Below are 26004 nucleotides of genomic sequence, written 5' to 3'. Positions count from 1 at the left end.
CAATATTCAGTAATAACCTAAATGGGAAAATAATTTGAAAAAGAATATATAAATGTGTATGTATAACTGAATCACTTTGCTGTACACCTGAAACTAACACAACATTGTTAATCAACTATGCTCCAATATAAAATAAAAATTTTAAAAAGACAAATATATTTATCACTTATATGTGGAATCTAAAAAAAAAATGATACCAATGAACTTATTTACCAAACAGAAAGACACTCACAGACTTCAAAAACAAACTTATGGTTACCGAAGGGGAAATATGGGAGGGAGGGATAAATTAGGGGTTTGGAATTAACATATAAACACTGCTATATATAAAATGGATAATCAACAAGGACCTACTGTATAGCACAGGGAACTCTACTCAATATGCTGTAATAACCTACATAGGAAAAGAGTCTGAAAAAGAATGGATATATGTATATATGTAACTGAATCACTTTGCTATACACCTGAAACTAACACAACATTGTAAATCAACTATACTCCAATATAAAATAAAAAGTATATTCAGAAAAAAAGAATCAGTGAGACAAACATGTCCCTTCTCCATTAAAGAAAAGACTATGAGAGCAACATAACAAATTACACAAAAGAGGGTATGGCATCCAGGCAGTGATGTATCAAACATGGACATAAATTGCTAGAAGTATGGATGACTGAATTTCCAAGTTCCTTTTTTGGGTAATATTCAGATTTATGGCATTCTGAATCATTTTCTATTAAGATAAGAAGAAACGTATTTTTCAGGAAGGCAAATTATTAAGTACTTACCCAAAAATATAAAAGATATCCAAAGTAATGTTTGTAAAAATAACATACAAAATGCATACTGGAATATTATTTACATTATCTACAAAGCTCAAGCTAATTTGAAAAATTCATAGAAAAGTAGACATTTAGGACTTTTTCTAATAGAAAAGCTGTTCACAACAAAAATGGAATTGATTTGTTTCTACCCCAAATCTACCTCCTACCCTTCCAGCCTCAACAATAAGCAGCTTGCTACATTGAAATTTCCATTACATTTTATGATTAAATATCATTACATTGTAAGATTATCACTAAATTTGCAGTAGAACACAGAAAGGAAGGTATAACATAAATTTTCTTCTTTAAAATATATCTGATTAAATCCAACAAAACTGCTTTGGGAAAAATCTACATACAGACATGTTGCACTCAGGTAAGAAGCAGTTTTGACATAGATGGGAAATAAAATATATTACATTTTTAGCTGAAATAGGATACTGATTTTGAGACCTAGTCAATTGACCTAAGATCTATGTTTTCATGAACTCTGATTACTAAAGATAATTATATTCTGATATGGAAGGAGTTGTTTTATAGAGGTGGCAACCTGGAAGCCCATGAGCTACCTCCAGCCCAGAGATGGGTTGTGTTTGTCCCAGACAGTGTTTTGTTTTTTTAAACTGAATTAGTTGCCAACAGTTAATCAGGAGATTTTGTATTAAAATTTAGATTTCTAACTACTCTTGCAAATTCAGAGGATTTATCAACTGTTACCCTGCCTCCTTGCATGGGAAAAACTATATTGCCACAAGTGGCAGTGATTGAATAGATGATACTTAATTTAGACAGAGTCTGTGCTCTCCAATTGTCCATAGTCCACACCAGACCCTCTTTATTCATTTAGGTCATCAGTTTTCTGATCTCTGTTTAAGAGAACCAGTTCTGGTTTGTTTGTAACTTTACTGTATCTCACTGCCATAAAGATTACAGTTGGCTTTGAGTTAAATGCATTTTGATGTTTGAGTAACTCATTTTATTTTGCCAATACAATAAGTGGCAGCACATTATAACTCTGTGGGAGTGGCAATGGCAAGCTGGACATAAATTATGCACCCTAGCCATTTCCACACATTATCCTGCGATAATAAATTGTCTCTTTCTTGTGTGTAACACAACAGTGTTATGAAATAGGCACTTGTTCCTATTTTCCAGTTGAAGAAACTGAGGCCACATGTCAATTACATAACTTGCTAGTACATGGTGGATCTAGGATTCTAAGCCAGATCTGTCTGACTACATGATCCCCTGTGCTTAATCAATACATGATTATAAAGTAGCCTAGTGGGTTGTAGGGCACTATACAGTAGAGTCAATTTCACTTTTTTATCCTATTCTTTGGCAGCATGAGACTCCTAAAGTGGGAGGGGACTGTTATGTGGAATATAGACACATGACTATTATGTCCTGCAAAATACAAATCCATCAAGAAAAGTTTTGGAATTTAATTAAAGGAATATTAGCAGAAACTGACTAGGCTCAAAATAAACAGGAAGCTGCTAATAATAAACTTTCCTTGGAAGTGGTCAATGTCTTTCCTGATAATTTTTTGCCATAGTAAAAGTATTTTAATTATGATCTTAATACTCATAAAAGTATAAATATTTATAAGTTTTTTCATCAGACCAGAAAAGAATCATTCCCACTTTCCTTTTCTCACACATGCAAGACTCTATAACTCCTTTAAAGTCTTCATAGGGAGAAGCCGGTAGGAGCCTGCGACGTCGTGCAGTTGTCTGAAGATTCTTCAATCACTATGTCAAGTGACACAGATGTTTCTCTTTCTTCATATGATGAAGATCAGGGATCTAAACTTATCCGAAAAGCTAGAGAGGCACCATTTGTCCCCATTGGAGTGGCAGGTTTTGCAGCAATCGTTGCATATGGATTATATAAATTGAAGAGCAGGGGCAATACTAAAATGTCTGTTCACCTGATCCACATGCGCGTGGCAGCCCAAGGCTTTGTTGTGGGAGCAATGACTCTTGGTATGGGCTATTCCATGTATCAAGAATTCTGGGCAAAACCTAAACCTTAGAAGAGGAGATGCTGTCTTGGTCTTGGTGGTGCTTGCTTTACTTAGACATCTCATATTGAGGTTATATGTTTATGTTAAAAATAAATTCTGTGGGTCAGACAATAACATAGTAATTTGAATATTGGCTTCCTTTCTTGTAGGCTTGATTTGCCTAGTGACTAGTTCACTCGCTAGGTCATTCAGGGGAGTCAGATTAGCAGAAAAACATGTCACTTTTAAATGCATTTGATAGTGGTACAGTGTCCACCTTCTTAAACTCTTCTGATAAAATTACTTGTAAAGAGGACAACATGCCAAACCTGAAAATGCTCCCAGTTGTTGCAGAATATCATATGCTTTTGATGTAATGTAGGAATCCTATTTACCCCAGTTAATTTAACTCTTTCTGACTGCCTTGTGGACTGAGTACTGTTTTTAAGGTCTGGTTGGCTCTTGAAGGACCCTTTCAGGACACTGCACGGAATAATTATAAACCTCCCAGCAACTATGTGTGTGTTTTTAAACCAAACCTAAAGAGCTGGTAACAGCTGCTTTGAAGTAGTATCTGTTTCAGAATCATAGTTGTAAACATGAGAATAACTTAACTGTAGATCCCCGTTTAGCTGTTTTGTAATTGCAGAATTATAGTTTGCTGCTGTTATATTAGAATAATTTTTAAATGGCATTTTGAAATAGAAATGTGTATTTTAAGTGCTAATGCAAAGGTAAATGAAAAATACTTTTTAAATGTGTGCAGCCTGTTTATTTTCTCTGAAAGAATCATAAATGTTAAACTAAATAAATTGCCTGTAATGGAAGTGATGTATGAGCAAGCTGGTTTGGTCAGACACTATACAAACTTTGGTATACTACAGAATGCTTTGTTGTACTTGTGAAATTCTCTCGTCTAAACTGAATTTACATTCCATGGTGGTAACATGGTAAATGTAGTGTTATTAAAGTAAGTGAACACATCAAAAAAAAAAAATAAAAAAAAAAAATAAAGTCTTCATAGGAACAAAGGCTTTTTATCTCAATTCAAATGAACAATATTAATATAATTGTACTGGGAAGTTAGATGGAAGGTAGATATTGGGATGGTACAAGTGAGCTTATAGCCTCATCTAGAATAAGAGAAAGTCAACAAAGCAAAACACAATGTAGAGGTAAAAGCATATAATTTAAACCCATGGAGGTAAATTCTAAAGAACTAAAAACCAAAATGGTTAAAAGTATTGTGGCATCTGGGGAGCAAGAGTAGAAGTGGGAGGGCCCTATCTGGAAGCTCTTAATTTTCATTATAGCCTTTCCTATACTATTTGGTTATTTAACTTTGTGCTTGTGTTACTTATTAAAAATACTAAAATGTTCTCAGATGCAGAGGCAGAAATGACACTTCATCTCAGCTATTTCGAGAGAGATGAATAACCTTCAAAAATCGGCATACAAAATTTCAGCCTTGATATGCTGTTTAGTGACATTGTTTATTACATGTGTTTTAAAATAGTTCTATATATTTCTGATAAACTTGTGGTAAACATGTTAGCAAAATGGTGCTTCTGGCAAGTCCTGACATATTTTGAGCATTCTCAGCAGTGATGAGAGGAAGAAGCAGAATATGCCTGCAAAAGCAATATTCTACAAATATAATTTCCCAGGAGCTAGGGGGATAAGCACTTATAAGATAGTTATAATAGTATTTGACAAGTGCTAGGAAATAAAAAGAGTAGTAATATAGTCACTTCAAATTACTCATGGGAACAGACAAAATATTACATTAACAAATAGAAATTTTGGTAAATATATAAATAGATAAATAAGAAACCCAATAGAGAAATAAGTGTAATGCAGTCGAGCAATGCCTAAAGATTATGCTTTAAAACACAGGTTTCACACTTAATAACATATTTTCCCTTTCTTTTATTCATTTTAAAAGGGGAAAGGCCTTACATTTCAAAGCTAAAACTGGGAAAGTCTAAGAAGAATACATAGGGGAAAATATTCATGGCATTGGATTTGACAATGAGTTTCTTGACTATGACTCCAAAAGCATGGGCAGAAAGAAAAAAATAAATTTGACTTCATCAATATTGAACCAAAAAATAGAAGAAAATAATTGCAAATCATACACCTGATAAGGGATTAATACCCAGAACATAAAAACAAAAATCTTACACCTCAACCACAACAAACAAACAATTGAACTTAAAAATGGACAAAATGCTTGAATAGACATATCTCCAAAGAAGATACACAAATGGCCAATAAGCACATGAAGAAATGCAAATCAAAACCACAGAGAGATAACACTTCAAACCTGCAAATGACAGACGGATTATGTCCCACCCCCACCTCCACCCCCTGCAAATTCATATGTTGAAATGTTAACTGCCAATGTGATGGTATTTGGAGGTGGGTCCTTTGGGAGGTGATTAGGTCATGAAGTGGAACACTCATAAATGGGATTAGTGTCCTCATAAAAGAGGCCTGCCTCTCTTTTAAAAGAGTTCTCTCACCTTTCCACCAAGTGAGGTTACAGTGAGAAGACAGCCATCTATGAACGAGGAAGTGGGCTCTCACCAGACACTGAACGTGTAGGCACCTTGATCTAGGACTTTCAACCCTTAGAACTATGAGAAATTAATTTCTGTTGTTATAAGCCACACAATTTATAGTACTTTTTTTCCAGCTTTATTGAGACATACTTGACATATAACATTAACTTTAAGGTGTACAATGGGATGACGTAATACAAGCATATTTTGTGAAATGATTACCACAGTAGGGTTAGTTAACACTTTCATCACTTCATATAATTACCATTTTATTTTTTGTGGTGAGAACATTTAAGGTCTACTCTCTTAGCAACTTTCCAGTATATGATACAATCTCCTTAACTATAGTCACCATTCTGTACATCTGCAAAATTAATTATCTTATAACTGCAAGTTTGTACCCTTTGAATAACATCTCCCCATTTAATCTTTTGACGAATTTCCACACTGTTTTCCATAGTGACCGCACCAATTTACATTCTCCCCGAAAAGTGCATAAGAATTCCTTTTTCTTCACATCCTGGCTAACATTTGTTATCTCTTTTTATTTTTTTCGTGGTACGTGGGCAAATCACTGTTGTGGCCTCTCCCGTTGCGGAGCACAGGCTCCAGACACACAGGCTCGGTGGCCATGGCTCACGGGCCTAGTCGCTCCACGGCATGTGAGATGTTCCCGGACCGGGGCACAAACCCGTGTCCCGTGCATCGGCAGGTGGACTCTCAACCACTGCTCCACCAGGGAAACCCCTTGTTATCTCTTTTTGATGATAGCCATTCTGACAGGTGTGAGGTGATATCTCATTGTGTTTTTGAAAATTATTTTTTATTATAGTTGATTTACAATGTTCTGTTAGTTTCTGCTGTACAGAAAAGTGAATCAGTTATACATATACATACATTGACTCTTTTTTAGATTCTATGCCCATATAGGTCATTACAGTGTATTAAGTAGGGTTCTCTGTGCTATACAGTAGATTCTTATTAGTTATCTATTTTATATATAGTAGTGTGTATAAGCCAATCTCAATCTCCTAATTTATCCCTTACACCACCCTTTCCTCCTTGATAACCATAAGTTTGTTTTCTACATATGTGACTCTATTTATGTTTTGTAAATATGTTCATTTGTACCATTTTTTTAGATTCCACATATAAGCAATATCACATGATATTTGTCTCATTGTGTTTTTCTTATTTTTAATAGATCTTTATTGGAGTATAATTGCTTCACAATACTGTGTTAGTTTCTGTTGTACAACAAAGTGAATCAGCCATATGCATAAATACATCCCCATATCCCCTCCCTCTGGGGCCTCCCTCCTGCCCTCCCTATACCACCCCTCTAGGTGATCACAAAGCACCAGGCTGAGGTCCTTGTGCTATGCTGCTGCTTCCCACTAGCTAACTATTTTACATTTGGTAGTGTATATAAGTTGATGCTGCTCTCCCTTCACTCCAGCTTTCCCCTGCCCCACCGTGTCCTCAAGTCCATTCTCTATGTCTGCATTGTTATTCCTGCCCTGCCACTAGGTTCATCAGTGTCATAACAAATATCATATGCTAACACATATATATGGAATCTAAAGAAAAAAATGGAGAAAAGGCAGTCTCTCCTCTCCTAAGTGGTGCTGGGAAAACTGGACAGCTACATGTAAAAGAATGAAATTAGAATACTCCTTAATATCATACACAAAAATAAACTCAAAATGGATTAAAGACCTAAATGTAAGACCGGACACTATAAAACTCTTAGAGGAAAACATAGGAAGAAGACTCTTTGACATGAATCACAGAAAGATCTTTTTTGACCTACCTCCTAGAGTAATGGAAATAAAAACAAAAATAAACAAATGGGACCTAATGAAACGTAAAAGCTTTTGCATAGCAAAGGAAACTATAATCAAGACGAAAAGACAACCCACAGAATGGGAGCAAACATTTGCAAACGAATCAACTGACGAAGGATTAATCTCCAAAATATACAAATAACTCATGCAGCTCAATATTAAAAAAAAAACCCAATCAAAAAATGGGCAGAAGACCTAAATAGACATTTCTCCAAAGAAGATATACCGTTGGCCAAGAGGCACATGATAAGCTGCTCAGCATCACTAATTATTAGAGAAATGCAAATCAAAACAACGAGGTATCACCTCACACTGGTTAGAATGGGCATCACCAGAAAATCTACAAACAACAAATGCTGGAGAGGGTGTGGAGAAAAAGGAACCCTCTTGTACTGTTGGTGGGAATGTAAATTGATACAGCCACTATGGAGAGCAGTATGGAAATTCCTTAAAAACCTAAAAATAGAATTACCATATGACCCAGCAATACCACTATTGGGCATATACCCAGAGAAAATCATAACTCAAAAAGAGTTATGCACCCCAATGCTCATTGCAATGCTCATTGCAACACTATTTACAATAGCCAGGTCATGGAAGGAACCTAAATGCCCATTGACAGACGAGTGGATAAAGAAGTCGTGGTACATATATACAATGGAATATTACTCAGCCATAAAAAGGAACGAAATTGGGTCATTTGTAGAGACGTGGATAGACCTAGAAACTGTCATACATTATGAAGTAAGTCAGAAAGAGAAAAACAAATATCGTATATTAATGCATATATGTGGAATCTAGAAAAATGGTACAGATTAACTGGTTTGCAAGGCAGAAATAGAGAGACAGATGTAGAGAACAAGCATATGGACACCAAGGGGGGAATGTAGGGGGGATGTTGGTGGGATGAGTTGGGAGATTGGGATTGACATATATATACTAATATGCATAAAATATATAACTAATAAGAACCTGCTGTATAAAAATAAATAAAAATTTAAAAGCATGGTACTCATTGTGGTTTTGATTTGCATTTCCCTGATGATTAGTGATGTTGAGCGCATTTTCCTGTATTTCTTGGCCATTTAGATGTCTTCTTTGGAAAAATGACCATTCAGGTCATTCGCTCATTTTTAAATCAGATCGTATCTTTGCTATTGAGTTGTATGAGTTCCCTTTATATTTTGGATATTAAGCCCTTATCAGAGAGATGGTTTGAAAATATTTTCTTCCATTCAACAGTTTGCCTTTTCATTTTGTTAATTGTTTCTTTTTCTGGGAAGAGCTTTTTAGTATGATGTAGTCCCACCTGTTTATTTTTGCATTTGTTTCTGGTGCTTTTGGTGAATAGCCAAAAAATCATTGCCAAGACCAATGTCAAAGAGTCTGTTTTCTTCTAGAAATTTTCTAGTTTCAGGTCTCATGTTTACATCTTTACTGCATTTTGAGTTAACTTTTATGAGTGGTATAAAATAGAATTTCAGTTTCATTCTTTTACATGTGATTATCTAGTTTTCTTTTTGAAGAGACTTTTTCTTTTGAAAAGACTATCTTTTCCCCATTGAGTATTCTTGCCTTTTTTGCTAATATTAGATGATTATATATGCGAGGATTTATTTCTGGGCACCCCATTTTGATCCATTAGTCTATGTGTCTGTTTTTATGCCAGCATCATTCTGTTTTCTTTGCTATAGCTTTCTAATATGGTTTGCAATCAGGAGGTGTGATGCCTCCAGCTTTGTTCTTCTTCTTCAAGATTGCTTTGATTATCTGGGATCATTTGTGATTCCATACATATTTTAGGATTTTTTTCTATTTCTGTGAAAAATGTCTTTGGAATTTTGATAGGTATTATATTAATGGCTCTAGGTAGTATAGATATTTTAACAACATTAACTGTTCTGACACGTGAACATGGGATAATTTTCTATTTATTTTTGTTTTCTTCAATTTCTCTTATCAAAATATTATACTTTTCACTGTACATATCTTTCACTTTCTTGGTTAAAAGTACTCCTAAGTATTTTATTGGTTTTGATGCTATTATAAATGGGATTGTTCTTTTTATTTCTTTTTCAGACATTTTGTTGTTAGTGTACAGAAATGCAACTGATTTCTGTATGTTAATTTTGAGTTCAGCAGTTTGAATTTGTTGATTAGTTCTAACAGTTTTTTTAAGTGGGAGCTTTATATATATTCATCTTCAAACAGAGCAATTTTACTTCTTACTTTCCAACTTTGACATCTTTTCTTTCTTTTTCATGCCTAATTTCTCTGACTAGGACTTCCAGTACTATGTTGGATAGGAGTGGTTAAAATGGGCACCCTTATCTTATTCCCAATTTTAGAAGAAAAATTTTCAACATATCACTGTGGAGTATGTTAGCTATGGACTTGTTATATATAGCCTTTATAATTTTAAGGTACTTTCCCTCTATACCCACTTTGTTGAGAGTTTTTATCATGAAAGAATGTTGTATTTTGCCAATTTCTCTTTTTGCATCTACTGAGATGATCATATGATTTTAATCTTTCATTATATTAATGTGGTATATCACATTTATTGATTTGCATATGTTGAAGCATCCTTGCATACCAAGGATAAATCTCAGTAACTATTGTGTATAATCACTTTAATGTGATTTGATTGGTTTGCTAATATTTGGTTGAGAATTCTTGCATCTATATTCATCAAGGATGTAGTGTCCTTATCTGACTTCAGTATCATGGTAATGCTGGCCTTAAAATGAATTTAGGAGTGTTCTCTCATCTTTGATATTTTGGAAGAGTTTAGGAGGAATTTGCACTAATTATTATTTAAATGTTTGGTAGAATTTACCAGTGAAACCATCTGGTTTTGGGCTTTACTTTGTTGGGTGGTTTTTGATTATTGATTCAATTTCCTTGCTCATTATTGGTCTGTTCAGATTTGCTATTTCTTTATGATTCAGCTTGGTAGATTATATATTTCTAGAATTTATCCATTTTTTCTAAGTTATCCAATTTATTGGCATAAAATTGTTCATAGTAGTCTCTTATAATCCTTTTTATTTCTGTGCTATCTGTTGTAATGTCTCCTCGTTCATTTCTGATTTTACTTATTTGAGTGTTCTGTCGTTTTTTCCCTTAGTCTAGCTAAAAGGTTTTTCAATGTTGTTTATCTTTAGAAAAAAAAAGCCCAGCTCTTAGTTTCACTGATCTTCTCTACAGTTTTTCTAGCCTCTATTTCATGTATTTATGCTTTGATATTTGTTGTTTCCTTTGTTCTGCTAACTTTGGGTTTTATTTGTCCTTTTTCTAGTTCCTTGAGTGGTAGAGTTAGGTTGTTTATTTGAGAGCTTTCTTTTTCCTTAATGTAGGTATTTCTTGCTATAAACTTCCCTCTGAGAACTGTTTTTGTTGCATCCCGTAAGTTTTGGTATGTTGTGTTGCCATTTGCATTTGTTTCAAGATGTTTTTCAATTTCCCTTTTGATTTCTCCTTTGGCCCATTAGTTGTTCAAGATTGTGTTGTTTAACTTCCATATATTTGTGAATTTTCCAGTTTTTCTCCTATTATCAATTTCTAGTTTCATACTATTGTGGTCAGAAAGGTTTTTGGTATGATTTCAATCTTCCTAAATTTTTTAAGACTTGTTTTGTTACCTAATATATGATATATCTTGGAGAATGTTCCATGTGTACTTGAGAAGAATGTGTGTTCAGATGCTGGTGCATGGAAAGTTCTGTGTATGTCTGTTAAGTCCATTTGGTCTAAGTATAGCTCAACTCCAGTTTTTCCTAATTGATTTTCTGTCTTGATGATCTATCCATTGTTGAAAGTGAGGTATTGAAGTGCCCTACTATTACTGTATTGTTGTCTCTTTCTCCCTTTATGTTTCTTAGTATTTCCTTAATATGTTTAGGTGCTGTTTTTGTGGGTATATATATATTTACAATTGTTCTATCCTCTTAATGAATTGATTCTTTAATCATTATATAATGACCTTCTTTGTCACTTGTTACAGTTTTTGAGGTAAATCTATTGTCTTATATAAGTATCATTACCCTTTCTTTCTTTTGGTTTCCACTGCATGATATATATATATTTCTATCACTTCACTTTGAGCCTATGTGTATCCTTAAAGATGAAGTGAGCCTCTTATAGGCAGCATATAGTTGGGTATGGTTTTTCTATCCACTCAGCCACTCTATGCATTTTAATTGGAAGATTGAATCCATTTACATTTACAGTAGTTATTGATAGGTGGGAAGTTACTAATGCCATTTTATTAATTGTTTTCTGACTATTTTGTTGTTCCCTTATTCTCTTCTTCCTCTCTTGCTGTCTTTTAAAAAAAATAAATTTATTTATTTATTTATTTTTGGCTGCTTTGGTTCTTCATTGCTGTGAGTGGCTTTCTCTAGTTGCGGCGAGTGGGGGCTACTCTTTGTTGGGGTGCTCGGACTCCTCATTGCGGTGGCTTCTCTTGTTGCAGAGCTTGGGTTTTCAGAGTGTGGGCTTCAGTGGTTGTGGCCTATGGGCTCTAGAGTGCAGGCTCAGTAGTTGTGGCACACAGGCTTAGTTGCTCCACAGCATGTGGGATCTTCCCAGACCAGGGCTTGAACCTGTGTCCCCTGCATTGGCGGGAGGATTCTTAACCACTACACCACCAGGGAAGCCCTCTTGATGTCTTCTTTTGTGAATGTGTTTTTCATAATGTATGCTTTGATTCCCTTCTCTTTATCTTTTGTGTATCTACTGTAGGTGTTTGCTTTGTGCTTACCATGAGGCTTACATAAAGCATGTTTTAGATATAACAGTCTAATTTTTCCTGATAACAACTTAATTTTGGGAATTCCCTGGTGGCCCCATGGTTAGGACTCCATGCTTCCACTGTAGGGGACATGGGTTCGGTCTCTGGTTGGGGGACTAAGATCCTGTAAGTTGTGTGGCATGGCCAAGAAAAAAAAATCATTTGCATACAAAAACTCTACCCTTCTCCTCCCCCCTTTTATGTTTTTGATGTTACAGTCTATACTTTTTGTATATTGTATCCATTAACTAATTATTGTAGCTATAGTTATTTTTAAATACTTCATGTCTTTGGAGTCAGTTACTGGAAATGTATTGTGTTTCTTTGGTGGTGTCATATTTTCTTGATTTTTCATGTTCTTTGAAGTCTTACCTTGCTATCTTCTCATTTGAAGTATCAATCACCTCCTCCAGTCTTTAGTGACTGACTTCAAGAGAGACATACCTTTCATCAGCCCTGCTAGGGATTCTCAGGATTTCTCAGACCTTCTCTGGATAGGCCTTCTCCACACTCTTTGCTCCCACTTGTGGCAGAATTCTTAAGCTGTGTGCCTTCTCTGATCTTGCAAAGCCAGGCCTAGCAGTTACAGCCCCTCTTTTGCTCTCCCAAGGTTGGTGTTAAACGCTCAAGTTTGTGATCTCTCTCTGTTCCCCAGATTCGGGCCTGCTCTCTGCATGTGCAGTATTTGTCATCTATAACAGCTCACTCTTATTTCCATCAAGAGTGCACACAGGGGTCTGGCCATGGGTTGCAGGGTGTGTGGGAGTGAGGCTCACAGGGTCTTGGGATTGCCTGTAGACCAGTTGGGGGGAATTGCAGGTGATGTATCCCCAGTGGCTCTTGGGTGGCTTCCAGTGGAGTCTGTGATGTGGTTAGTAGGATCTGTATCCCGTTGATATGTTTCATTCAGAGCCCTGGCTTCTGTTCTCCCAACTTTTCACTGCCCCCAAGTTATGCAGCTCATGACTCAATACTCTGGAAGGGAAAGAGAGAGATGGGCCTCTTTGGCAACAACCCACACAGCTGGAATAGCCAGGTGCTCATTCCCATGCTCCTACTTATCCCTGTGGGAGAAACTACAAGCCAAGAAGAGCTCTCTTTCAGTGAGCTGTGCCACTTTGGGGAAGAGATGATGCAAGTAAAGTCAAAATATTTCTTTTACCCTCTCCAATGTGTCAAAGTAACAAATCTTGGATTTCTTTTTAATCCTGTGGTGTGCTAGAATTTCTCCACTGGACTCTTAGACTTTCACAAAGACTCTCTCATCTGTGGGTTATTGTCTAAATCGGTGTTCTCCAGAGGCTCCTAGACCATGGCTAAGAGGGGCTGGAGCTGGTTCGTGGACCACTTTAGGTCCACAACTGGCATCAAGGTCTGCATACCTATTACCTAATTCATGGGTAAGCAAGAATCCTTTCTGGCTCCTTGTGTATGGTACTAGATCCCACAACTCCCTCAGAGGCACTTTTGTTCATGGGTGGATGCCAAATTTTGTTGTTGAGGGGGGAATACTTGCAAGGGACATCTTGTTCAGCCATCTTGCCTATGTCATACCTATGGTATTTGGTTATAGCAGCCTGACTAGACTAAGACAATACCCATTTGGATAGGTATTATTTAAGAAAAAAGGAAAATAACCAGTGTTGGTGAAGATGTGGGGAAATTAGAGCCCTTGTGCTTTGCGGTTGAAAATGTAAAATTGTACAGCCACTGTGATAAACAGTCTTGTGTCTTCTAAAAATGGTAAATATAGAATTACCATATGACCCATCAATTCCACTTCTAGGTATAAGTCCAAAGAATTGAAAGCAAAGACTCAGACACATGTACACCCATGTTCCTAGCAGCTGTGTTCACAATAGACAAAAGGCTGAAACAACAAAATGTCCATCAACATATGAATGGATAAATAAAATATGGTGTATATATATATATATATATATATATATATATATATATATATATATAATGAAACATTATTCAGCATTAAAATGGAAGGATGTTCTCACATATGGTACAACATGGATGAACCTTAAAAACATTATGCTAAGTGAAACAAGCCAGACACAAAAAGACAATTATTTTATGATTCCACTTATAGGAGTTACATAGAATGGGCAAATTCATAGAGACATAAAGTAGAAGAGAGTTTATCAGAGGATGGGGGAAAGGAAGTGAGGACTTATTGTTTAATGGGTACAGAGTTTCAATAAGAGCTGATGAAAAAGTTCTGGAAATGGATAGTAGTGAAGGTTGTATAATATCGTGAATGTACTTAGTGCCACTGAATTATACACTAAAAATGGTTAAAATGGTATATATTGTATATATTTTTACCACGGTAAAAAAAAAAGAAAAATTATAAAAAGGGAAAATAAATTATTTTTTAAATTATGTTTCTTCTTTTCTCTTTAGCAATCATTGATCTTTGGCCTTGATGCTATGTGGTACAAAAGCTAAATTATTTAAAATGCTGATTCTGGGAATTCCCTGGTGGTCCAGTGGTTAGGACTTCGTGCTTCCACTGCAGGGGCATGGGTTCAATCCCTCATCAGGGAACTAAGATCCCACATGCTGTACGGTATGGTCAAAAAATAACAATAATAATAAAATGCTGATTCCTAAGTGAATCTATTTCATTGTACCTTGGAATCTGTGGATATAGTTCCACTGCTGAGCTGAAAATGGAAAATGGAAGTATACTGTAAAAAAGCAAACAGATAACAATTCTGAAACTGCAGTAGATGTATACTGTGATTCAACAAATAAGTAAATGAATGATGAATAGTGAGAGTTAGGTTTCTCACTGTTGAAAAGGGGGTTTAAAAGCAAGCAAGGGTAGAAGCCTAGAGTGACCCATGTGTTATTGGATTAGAATTGGAAATCTTAGTATGAGCTCATGCTTTGCTTAATAGATACATATGGATGCATTTAGACATATTTATAGATATGTATACATAACTGGGCTAGTATATACACATATATTTTCTTGCTCTGATAGCTGAGAGTGCCTAGAAGCAATGACACCCCAGTGAACACATTTAGTGTCCAGAAATTGATACCTAATATCATTCTTTGATAAAAAGAATCAGAGCTCTTTGAAAAAATGACTGATTCTTAGGCTGGAGTAGGGAATATACAAGATGAGCCTGGAGCATTTTTGTAATGCCAGAAAATAAGGAAATGGTCAACACACACACACACACACATACACACACACTCTGTCACAATGATGGGAGATATATCAAGGGGACAATGGGGCCAACTTAAAGAGCTCCTAACCGCCAAAGCTGGAAAAATATGAACAATAAAAAGAAAGTAGTGTTGGATTATAAACCCAAACTACAAAATAAATATCTATGACTCCTCACTGATATAAATAAATGATTGAATAAGTAAATAAGTGAAGAATAGAAAAATCTCTTTTGTATAAGAATTCTAAATGACCCGTATACTGCCTTCGAGGAGATGAAGCATAACTCTTCATTCTTTAAGGAGGTTGTGACTTGCTTCCAAAAAGTAGAGTATTAAAAAAGGGAGAGATGAGAAAGTAACTTTACAGTGGAGAAATCTGGCAAACACTACCTTGGCCAGATTATCAAGGTTAACATCATCACTAATAAGTGATAGATAAACTTATACCTTTGATACGATGTGGTGAGAATGGCACTTCACCTCTGTGATCATCTTCCCCGAAACCATAAACCCAGTCTCATCATGAGAATAACATCAGACAAACACACCATGTTGTAAGGAGTCCCATACTAAAGCAGAGACCACATGTGCTTATTCAGTCCCAGTTAAGGTATTGGCTGACAATCAGCATTAACCATCAGACATGAGAGTAAACAAGCCTTGCAATGATTCCAGTCTCCAGACTTCTAGTATTTCAGCTGAAGTTCTAGGAACTGTGGAGCAGAAACAAACCATCTCCTCTGTATGCTGTATGCACTGATATGTAGAATCCATGAGCATAAAAAGGTGCACAAACTAAGTTTGGGGATAATTTGCTATGTAGTTACAGAAACCAAAACAATCATAAAATGGAATTTTTTCTAACAGCCTTATTGAGATATAATATTGGGTTGACCAAGAAGTTCGTTGGGTTTTTCCGTAAACCCGAACGAACTTTTTGGCCAAGCCAGTATACAGCATTAAAATTTGTCCCAATATTTTCTTCAAATTTTTAACAATTTTTACCTACAATACATTTAGGTCTATGATCCATTTAAAGTTAATTTTTTGTATGGTGTGAGGTAAAGGTAGAAGTTTAAAAAAAATTTTTTTTGGATTTGGATATCCAGAATCATTTGCTGAAAAAATTATCGTTTCCTCTTTTAATTGCCTTTCAACCTTTGAAAAAAATCAATTGACCATGAAGTTAAGGGTTTATTTCTGGACTCTATTTTGTTCGATTAATCTCTATATTTATCTTTAGGCCAGTGTCACACTGTCTTCATTACAGTAAGTTTATAGTAAGTTGAAGTTGGGTAGCTTAAGCCCTCCAACTCTTCTTCTTTCCTAAATTGCTTGGCTATTCTGGGTCTTAGTACTTTGTGTTCCCATATAAATTTTTAGATCAGGCCATCAGCTTCTTTAAAGAAAAAAAAAGTCTGCTGGGATTTTTATAGGAATTGTGTTGAATATATAGATCAATGTGAGGAATTTAAGTTTTATTTGCAGTATTTTGTAGTTTTCAGTGTATATAAGTCATATACTTATTTTGTTAGTTATTTCTATTTTATTCTTTTTGATGTTATAAGGAATAAAAATGTATTTTTAATTTCATTTTCAGAATGTTCACTGTTTATGTATAGAAACACAATTGAATTTTGTATCTCGTATCCTATTATCATTCTGTATATGCTTATTAGTTCTAATATTTTTGTAGACTACATATAAGATCATGCCATCTACAAATAGAGTTTTCATTTCTTTTCAAATTTAGATGTCTGTTACTTCATTTTCTGTCTTTATTGCTCTGGCTAGAACATCCAGTAAATATTGAATAGAAGTAGTGAGAACATACATCCTTGCCTTGTTCCTGATCTTAAGGGGGAAGCATTCAGTCTTTCATCATTAAGTATAATGCTAACCATAGGGTAAATTATTGTAGTTCCTCTGTATATGAGGAGTCATTTGTCTCTTGCTCCTTTCAAGATTTTCAGTTTTTGGCTCTCAGAAGTTTGACTATGATGTGGCTACATGTGGATCCCTTTGCATTTGTCCTACTTGGGACTGAGCTTCATTGACCCCCCAATAATGTTTTTCACCAAACTTTAATAGTTTTTGAGTATTATGTCTTCAAATATTTTTTTCTGCTCTTCTCTCTCTCCTCCTCTTAGATTCCTAGTACATGTAAGTTGGTAAGCTTGAAATTGTCCCACAGGTCACTAAGGTTCTGTTCATTTTTCTTCAATCTTTTTGTCTCTCTGATTTTTAGACTGGATGACTCTCTTCTCTGCCATTTCAAATATAATGTTGAATATAGTAAATTTTTCATATCAGTTATTCTAGTTGCAACTGTACTTTATATTTGGTTCTTTCTAAAGTTTCTTTTTTATTTTTATTTTTTAAAAATTTATTTATTTATTCATTTATTTAATTTTTGGCTGCATTGGATCTTCACTGCTGCACGCCAGTTTTCTCCAGCCGCTGAGAGCAGGGGCTACTCTTCATTGTGGTGCGCAGGCCTCTCACTGTGGCAGCCTCTCCACAACTAGGCACGCAGGCCTCAGCAGTCGCGGCACACAGGCTTTGGCAGTTGTGGCTCGCGGGCTCTACTACAGTGCAGGCTCAGCAGTTGTGGCACATGGGCACAGCCGCTCCATGGTATGTGGGATCCTCCCAGACAGGGCTTGAACCCACATCCACTGAACTGGCAGGTGGATTCTTAACCACTGCACCACCAGGGAAGCTCTAAAGTTTTTTTTTTTAATTGAGATTGATCTTAAAACAACAACAACAAAAAAAAAACCTTTTTAACAATTGGCCATTCACTAAGTTACAAGTTACATTTTATTTTATTTTATTTATTTATTTATTGGCCATGCCGTGCAGCTTGTGGGATCTTAGTTCCCTGACCAGGGATCAAACCCATGCCCCTTGCAGTAGAAGCACGGAGTCCTAACCACTGGACCATCAGGGAATTCCCTGAGACTAGCTCTTTTTTGTATCATTGTCAATATATTTTCCCTTAATTCATAAACACTGCTGTCTTTAATCCTTTGAACATATTTATCAGCTGCTTTGAAGTCCTTGTCTGCTAAATCCAACACCTGTGCCCACTCAGGCAGTTCCTACTGACTACTTTTTTTCCTGAGTTTGGGTCACTCTTTCGTGTTTCATGTCTTGTCATTTTATTTTTGAAAACTGGACATTTTATATAATATATTGTAGGAGCTCTGGATTCTTGTTTTCCCCTGAGGGTGTTGCTCGTTTTGTTTCATATTTTTGTAGCCTTCCTGGGCTTAATCTGTGGAATCTGTCTCCCCCTACTTTCTACTTTTTGGTCTCTGATGGATCTGCCTTTTTTTTTTTTTAATTCTGTTTTTCCTTTTGAGTTTGGCTTCCTAGGAGTCACCTCTCTGTTTTCATATATTAATGGTCAGTTAACAATTGGTTAGAAGTTGTGCTCAAACAACTTGAGTCAGTAAGGCATCCACCTACTGCTGATGGATTTGCATGTGGTTTTAAGTGTGTGTACAAATTCAGGCCATTTCCGATTACTCCCAAGCTATTAATTTTGACCAGGTCCTCTCAGGTCTCCCTCTGCATTCATTCAGCCTCCTGGACAGCCATGGATAGTTCCTCTATGCCTCTCTCATAACCTGAATTTCCCTCTTAAATCTCAGCTTGTTGGGTAGTCTGCCACTGACTCCAACCAGGGCTTCCCTGTGAGGTTAGCATTGTTCCTGGCTTTCCTTGCTCATTTTCTACCGAATTTGCTACTTTTACTGACAATGCCATTGGACACAAGTTTTTTTTTTTTCTTTCTTTCAAGTCTATGTTTTATTTTTATAATTGATTAATACATTTTGATTCAAAAATTCTACTTAAAGATTGTATCGAGTTTACAAAAATGATCTTATACAGGAGTAGTTGTCACAATATATGCCAGTAAAAATAAATAATTGCTAGTCCATTATCAACAGGGAATTATTTTAATCAATTACAGAGAATTATGCCTTTGCTAAAAATGAGGATGTAGATTTGTTGTCATGGGAAGTTGTCTGTGATATGTGAACTGCAAAAATTTATATATATAAACTGAAAAAAATTATAAAACACTATGTTTAACACCCATTTTTGTTTTAAAATTTAAATGAAGTGGACATGTGTTTTGACTAGTCATACACATATGCATAGAAAAATTTCTGGAAGTGTACAAGAAAACACTTAACATTATTTTTCTCCTGATAGATGGTATTAACATATTTAAATTTTTTATCATTCTATATTGTTTATTTTTAATTGTTGTGAATATATAACATAAAATTTACCATCTTATCCATTTTTAAGTGTTCACTTCAGTAGTGTTATGTATCTTCACATTGCTGTGCAACCAAATACAGAACTATTTTCATCTTACAAAACTGAAACTAAACCCATTAAACCACGACTACCTATTCCTCCTCCCCCCCCCACAGCCCCTGGCAACTACCATTCTATTTCCACATTTCTATGAATGTGACTACTCTGCATACTTGGTATAAGTGGAATTGAACATAGGTTTTTCTTCATCTATTCCAAACCAAGTTAGCCCCTTCTACCAGTTAAGTCATTGATTTTTTCACTGCCAGCTCCACTGTGGTAGAACAAGCTCACCTACTGATATGGAGGTAGGATGGGAGCAGTCCCAGAAAAGAATACCATAGACTCTCATTGTTCTTACCTGAAATTCAGTTTTTCATGAATAAATGTTTCTTTATTTTTTTACTTGCTTCTGTTCAAGTGCCAGAGCTCCGAAATGGTGATTTTTTTAACAATATTGTTGAATTTTACAGTTGTTTTGTGGCAGAGGATTTTTGTTGTCTTCATCACTACATCATAGCCAGAAGCCCCCATGTTTCTTTACAAAAATAACATGTGGTTTTGAACTTTCATTAGTTCTTATGGCTTCTACCTAATTAGTCTGGACTAGTATGAACTAGTCTGAACTAGTAAGATACAGTTATTCAGTGCATCAAATACTTGTTGAGCACCAACAATGGGCTTGACTAGGTTTACAACCTTAATTACAAGCCCAAATACAATAAATTCTCCCAGTATTACAATTCAATGTGTCTTAATAAAATAGAGCCATGGTTCTGGAACTTTAGTGTGCATAAGAATCACCCAGGGCACCTGCTAAAAATATAGATTCCTGGCCAACAAGAATTTATTTGTAGATTCTGATTCAGCAGGTTTAGGGTAGAACCCAGGAAACTATATTTTTAACAAGATTCCCAAATAATTCTGGTGAAATTGGTCCAAGGACTGTACTGGATAAATACTAATTAAAAACGAAGTCTCTTATCTGAAGAAAAATGGGCATGTATTCTGCCTATACTTTTACATCCAGGTAACTGAGATTGAAGTATTTTACTTTGGTTTTTGTTACACTCATATCATATCATATGTGCCCTTATCACATCATCAGTTTGAGCATATTACTGGTAGTGTATTGTGTTATCTACAGTTTTGTCTGCTCAACATGACTTTCTCCTACCCCTTTCCTCCTTTTTCTTTTTTGTCGGGATGACTGCTCTGACTGACCACAGGAGTGGTTGGCCAAAATGTTCCCTTGGTCAAAATGTTTAATTCAGGAATGGGCAAGTGATCTTAGACAGTCACTGAGGGAAATTTCTAGAATTTTTGCTGGAACTTGAGTAAGAAATTCTATCTCTGCAATTAAGAGATATAAAGATGGTGGAAACTTATACTTGTTACTACCATGGGAGAAGATTTTCCAAAAGATAGCACACACACAGAGGAAATCAAAGAGGGAAAGTGAGAACCACCCTTTGAGTGTCTGGAACGAGATATGCCTGAAGCTCTGGACTTTTGGTTTGTACAAAACAGTAGATTTCTCTCTTGTTTAGTTTGAGGGACTTTCCTGGTGGTGCTCCCAATGCAGGGGGCCCTGGTCAGGGAACTAGATCCCACATGCCACAATTAAAAGAGCCTGCATGGTGCAACAAAGACCTGGCACAGCCAAATAAATATTTTTTTAAGAAAAAGAAAGCTACTTATAAAAATATATATAAAACTAGTTTGAGTTGAGTTATCCTTCACTTGAAACTGAAATTGTTAAAACAAACATTGCCATTGAGAAACATTTCTCCACTTATGCCATCAGTCCCCTGCTTCTGGTCACACACAGACACACATACATAGCCATTCCCCCTTTGTCAGCAGTTCTGGGAATAGCTTCCATATTGAAAAGACATACCGATATTTTGTTTCTCAGATCTTAATACAGATTTATCAAGATATAATTTTAATTAAAAATAAGCACTACCAAGTAATGTCCATAGATGATATATGAAAGATTTTAATTCCCCAGTTTAGCTCAAACTCTACTCTTTTTTTTTAAACATCTTTATTGGAGTATAATTACTTCACAATGGTGTGTTGTTTCTGCTGTATAACAAAGTGAATCAGCTATATATATATATACATATATACTCATATCTCCTCCCTCTTGCATCTCCCTCCCACCCTCCCCATCACACCCCTCTAGGTTGTCACAAAGCACCGAACTGATCTCCCTGTGCTATGTGGCTGCTTCCCACTAGCTATCTATTTTACAATTGGTAGTGTATATACGTCCATGCCACTCTCTCATTTCATCCCAGCTTACCCTTCTCACTCCCCGTGTCCTAAAGTCCATTCTCTACATCTGTATCTTTATTCCTGTCCTACCCCTAGGTTCTTCAGAACCATTTTTTTTTTGATTCCATATATATGTGTTAGCATACGGTTTTTGCTTTTCTCTTTATGACTTACTTCACTCTGTATGACAGACTCTAGGTCCATCCACTTCACTACAAATAACTTAATTTTGTTTCTTTTTATGGTTGAGTAATATTCCATTGTATATATATATATATATGCCACATCTTTATCCATTCATCTGTCGATGGACACTTAGGTTGCTTCCATGTCCTGGCTATTGTAAATAGAGCTGCAATGCACATTGTGGTACACAACTCTTTTAGAACTATTATTTTCTCTGGGTACATGCCCAATAGTGGGATTGCTGGGTCGTATGGTAGTTCGATTTTTAGTTTTTTAAGGAACCTCCATACTGTTCTCCCTAGTGGCTGTATCAACTTACACTTCCACCAAGAGTGTAGGAGGGGTCTCTTTTCTCCACACCCTCTCCAGCATTTACTGTTTGTAGATTTTTTGATGATGGCCATTCTGACTGGTGTGAGGTGATATCTCATTGTAGTTTTGACTTGCATTTATCAAATAATCAGTGGTTTTGAGCATCTTTTCATGTGGCTTTTTACCATCCATATCTCTTCTTTGGAGAAATGTCTATTTAGGTCTTCTGCCCATTTTTGGATTGGGTTGTTTGTTTTTCTGATAGTGAGCTGCATGAGCTGCTTGTATATTTTGGAGATTAATCCTTTGTCAGTTGCTTCATTTGCAAATATTTTCTCCCATTCTGAAGGCTGTCTTTTTGTCTTGTTTATGGTTTCCTTTGCTGTGCAAAAGCTTTTAAGTTTCATTAGGTTCCCTTTGCTTATTTTTGTTTTTATTTCCATTTCTCTAGGAGGTGGGTCAAAAACGATCTTGCTGTGATTTATGTCATAGAGTGTTCTGCCTATGTTTTCCTCTAAGAGTTTGATAGTTTCTGGCCTTACATTTAGGCCTTTAATCCATTTTGAGTTTATTTCTGTGTATGGTGTTAGGGAGTGTTCTAATTTCATTCCTTTACATGTAGCTGTCCAGTTCTCCCAGCACCACTTATTGAAGAGACTATCTTTTCTCCATTTTATATTCTTGCCTCCTTTATCAAAAATAAGGTGACCATATGTGTGTGGGTTTATCTCTGAGCTTTCTATCCTGTTCCATTGATCTATATTTCTGTTTTTGTGCCAGTACCATACTGTCTTGGTGACTGTAGTTTTGTAGTATAGTCTGAAGTCCAGGAACCTGATTCCTCCAGCTCCATTTTTCTTTCTCAAGATTGCTTTTGCTATTCGGGGTCTTTTGTGTTTCCATACAAATTGTGAAATATTTTCTTCTACAGTTCTATTGGTAATTTCATAGGGATTGCATTGAATGTGTAGATTGCTTTGGGTAATATAGTCATTTTGAAAATATTGATTCTTCCAGTCCATGTACAGGGTATATCTTTCCATCTGTTTGTGCCATCTTTGATTTCTTTCATCAGTATCTTACAATTTTCTGAGTAGAGGTCTTTTGCCTCCATAGGTAGGTTTATTCATAGGTATTTTAGTCTTCTGATGTGATGGTAAATGGGATTCTTTCCTTGATTTCTCTTTCTTATCTTTCATTGGTAGTGTATAGGAATGCAAGAGATATCTGTGCATTAATTTTGTATCCTGCAAGTTTACCAAATTCATTGATTAGCTCTAGTAATTTGCTGGTGGTGTCTTTAGGATTCTCTATGTATGGTATCATGTCATCAGCAGTTATACATTTATATATCCACGTGCCTTCCTCCATTTCCCTTAGTTCTCCCTCCTTTCTTATAGATCCAGAGGTCTGTAAATAGGGACATTTTTTTATTAGTTTCTACTTTATAACAAAGTGAATCAGTCATACATATACATCTGTTCCCACATCCCTTCCCTCATGCATCTCCCTCCCTCCCACCCTCCCCATCCCACGCCTCCAGGGGGTCACAAAGCACCGAGCTGATCTCCCTGTGCTCTGCGGCTGCTTCCCACTATCTATCTACCTTACGTTTGGTAGTGTATATATGTCCATGCCATTTTTGTCTGTGAGCTTAAATCTTTTGCATGTTCCTAGTAATAGAAAAATATATGAGACTCAATGGCATTCATTCTCAAAATAATGTCAGTTCATTTCAAATATAAGTGAATACTTTTTTTAAAACCTAAAATATGTATTTCATAGTCATAACTATTGTAGTATAGGAATGACATAACTTTATTCATCACTTGCTCAAAAACAGGAAAGTTCAAACCTTTATCAATCAACAATATAATGACATTAGCATTTGGGGCTAATTAAAGAATGAAGCAGTTTTCCCTCTGCTAGCAAATCATGTATAGAAATAAAACATATTTCAATAAAATGTCATTTTGTTTTACACTTTATTTACCTCTGTTTTTATTAAACCCCAAACAAAACAAAGTTTCTGTGGGTCAATGAAAGTAGCTTAAAAAATAAGGAAAGCATTAGTGATGGAAGTGGTACTTGTTCTGGGAAACATCTGCTGTTCTATCACTTATCATTACAGCTATATTTGATTTTCCACACAGAAAATTGTTTGCACCTGTCCTCAGTATTTTTTTCCAACACATATTTACAGCATATCATTAACACTCACTGTTTCCTCTGCTAAACAACACTTCACACTCTTGAATCAGCACTGCTATTCATGTCAGAAGAAGGTGATTTGGCAATTTATCACTGTTCTGGCAGCATTTAGGTACCTGGACTCAGGTATTCTCTTCAGAAGGCATTAGAAATGATTGTTTGCACTGAGTGTTGTCAACCATGCTGTATAATTAAATCAGGCAGAAGAAATAGTTTTAGTTGCATAGTGAGATTATACACTTTCAAGGATACACAGGTACCACTGGTTGCATTCTTTTGCCACATTGTATCAGATTAAAGTTTAGAGCCTTTGGAAAATATGATCTTCATATGCTTGACACCACTAATTAAGCTTAATTAGTGTCACTTAGCTCACATTTAATTCTTTTGCTCACTTCCCAGTATCTTTTTTTAAGAATTGAACAGCGCCATATCTCTTGCATTAGGTAAAGAGGGATGTGATCTGTCTCTCAATTCTTAGATATAATCCAACCTCCTTAGCAAGCAACCTGGGCCTGATTGATCCAGTTTTACCGTTAGGGCCCAGTTTTCATGGGCAAGATGGCCCACTTAAGATGGGACTCATTTAATTTTGTTGAAATATTAGACTGGGCATTCATTTATTTGATGGTGTATTATACTCTGCGCTACACTATGCTAGTGAAAACTGTACCCATAAACCTCTTTCTTAGCAGTCTACATTATTAGACTGGAAGGTTCTAAATATGAAATATGTTACTTTCTCTTAATGGAGGTCAAATAAGAAAACTCTTCCACAGTGAGGTTATAGATAGCTATCATGGCTTTTCTAATCTAAAGTTGATGGGTAAAAAATTCTACAGAAACTGAGCTACTAAAATTGTCCAGTATGCTGCGTTTAAATAAGTGAAAGAGATTTGCATCAAAATCAAGCATTTGACTATGGCTCTCTCTTTTTAGTTTAATCCCCTGAACTACCACCAAATGAAAGGAACAATACCAGGGTGGTAGAGGAAAGGGGGCAGGGAGTGTGGGTACTCTGCATTTAGATTTATCTGTTGCTTTTATAAAATTCAAATTATCCCCCCCAATCCAAAGTACCAGATCCACACATGTTTTAATTGTCCTGGCTTTGGAACCAGATTGCCTGAGTTCAAACTGTGGCTTTGTCACTTAGTTGTATTGATACTGGGCAAGTTATTTAATCTGTCTATGTTTCAGTTTCCTCATCTATAAAAATGGGGATAATAATAGTGTCTACTTCATTGATTTGAATTAATGTATATGAAGCATCTAAAAAATGCCTGTTACAGTGCATGTGCTATGTAAGTGTTAAGTAATAGCTAATTATTAGTCTTATTATTATAAAATCTAATTAATAAAAGTTAAACTTGGCTTTAAAAACACACATTTTTCATTCTAAAGAGAAGATTGTATTGATTGTTGTGTTTTTCCTATTGACCT

The 26004-nt window shown here is 35.7% G+C and overlaps 1 protein-coding gene across 1 annotated transcript; it reads left to right on the top strand.

Moving 5' to 3' along the window:
• Positions 1-2528: 2528 nt before the first annotated feature.
• Positions 2529-3783, top strand: LOC132482141 (HIG1 domain family member 1A, mitochondrial). Its single transcript, XM_060087219.1, has one exon. It carries the CDS (start codon positions 2579-2581, stop codon positions 2858-2860), a length of 282 nt encoding a protein of 93 aa, XP_059943202.1. The 5' UTR covers positions 2529-2578; the 3' UTR covers positions 2861-3783.
• The last annotated feature ends 22221 nt before the right edge of the window (positions 3784-26004 follow it).

The sequence above is a fragment of the Mesoplodon densirostris genome, chromosome X, assembly GCF_025265405.1.
Source record: "Mesoplodon densirostris isolate mMesDen1 chromosome X, mMesDen1 primary haplotype, whole genome shotgun sequence".
Lineage (NCBI taxonomy): Eukaryota > Metazoa > Chordata > Mammalia > Artiodactyla > Ziphiidae > Mesoplodon > Mesoplodon densirostris.
The sequence above is the reverse complement of the archived record's forward strand: the minus strand, read 5'-3'. Positions and strand labels throughout refer to the sequence as shown.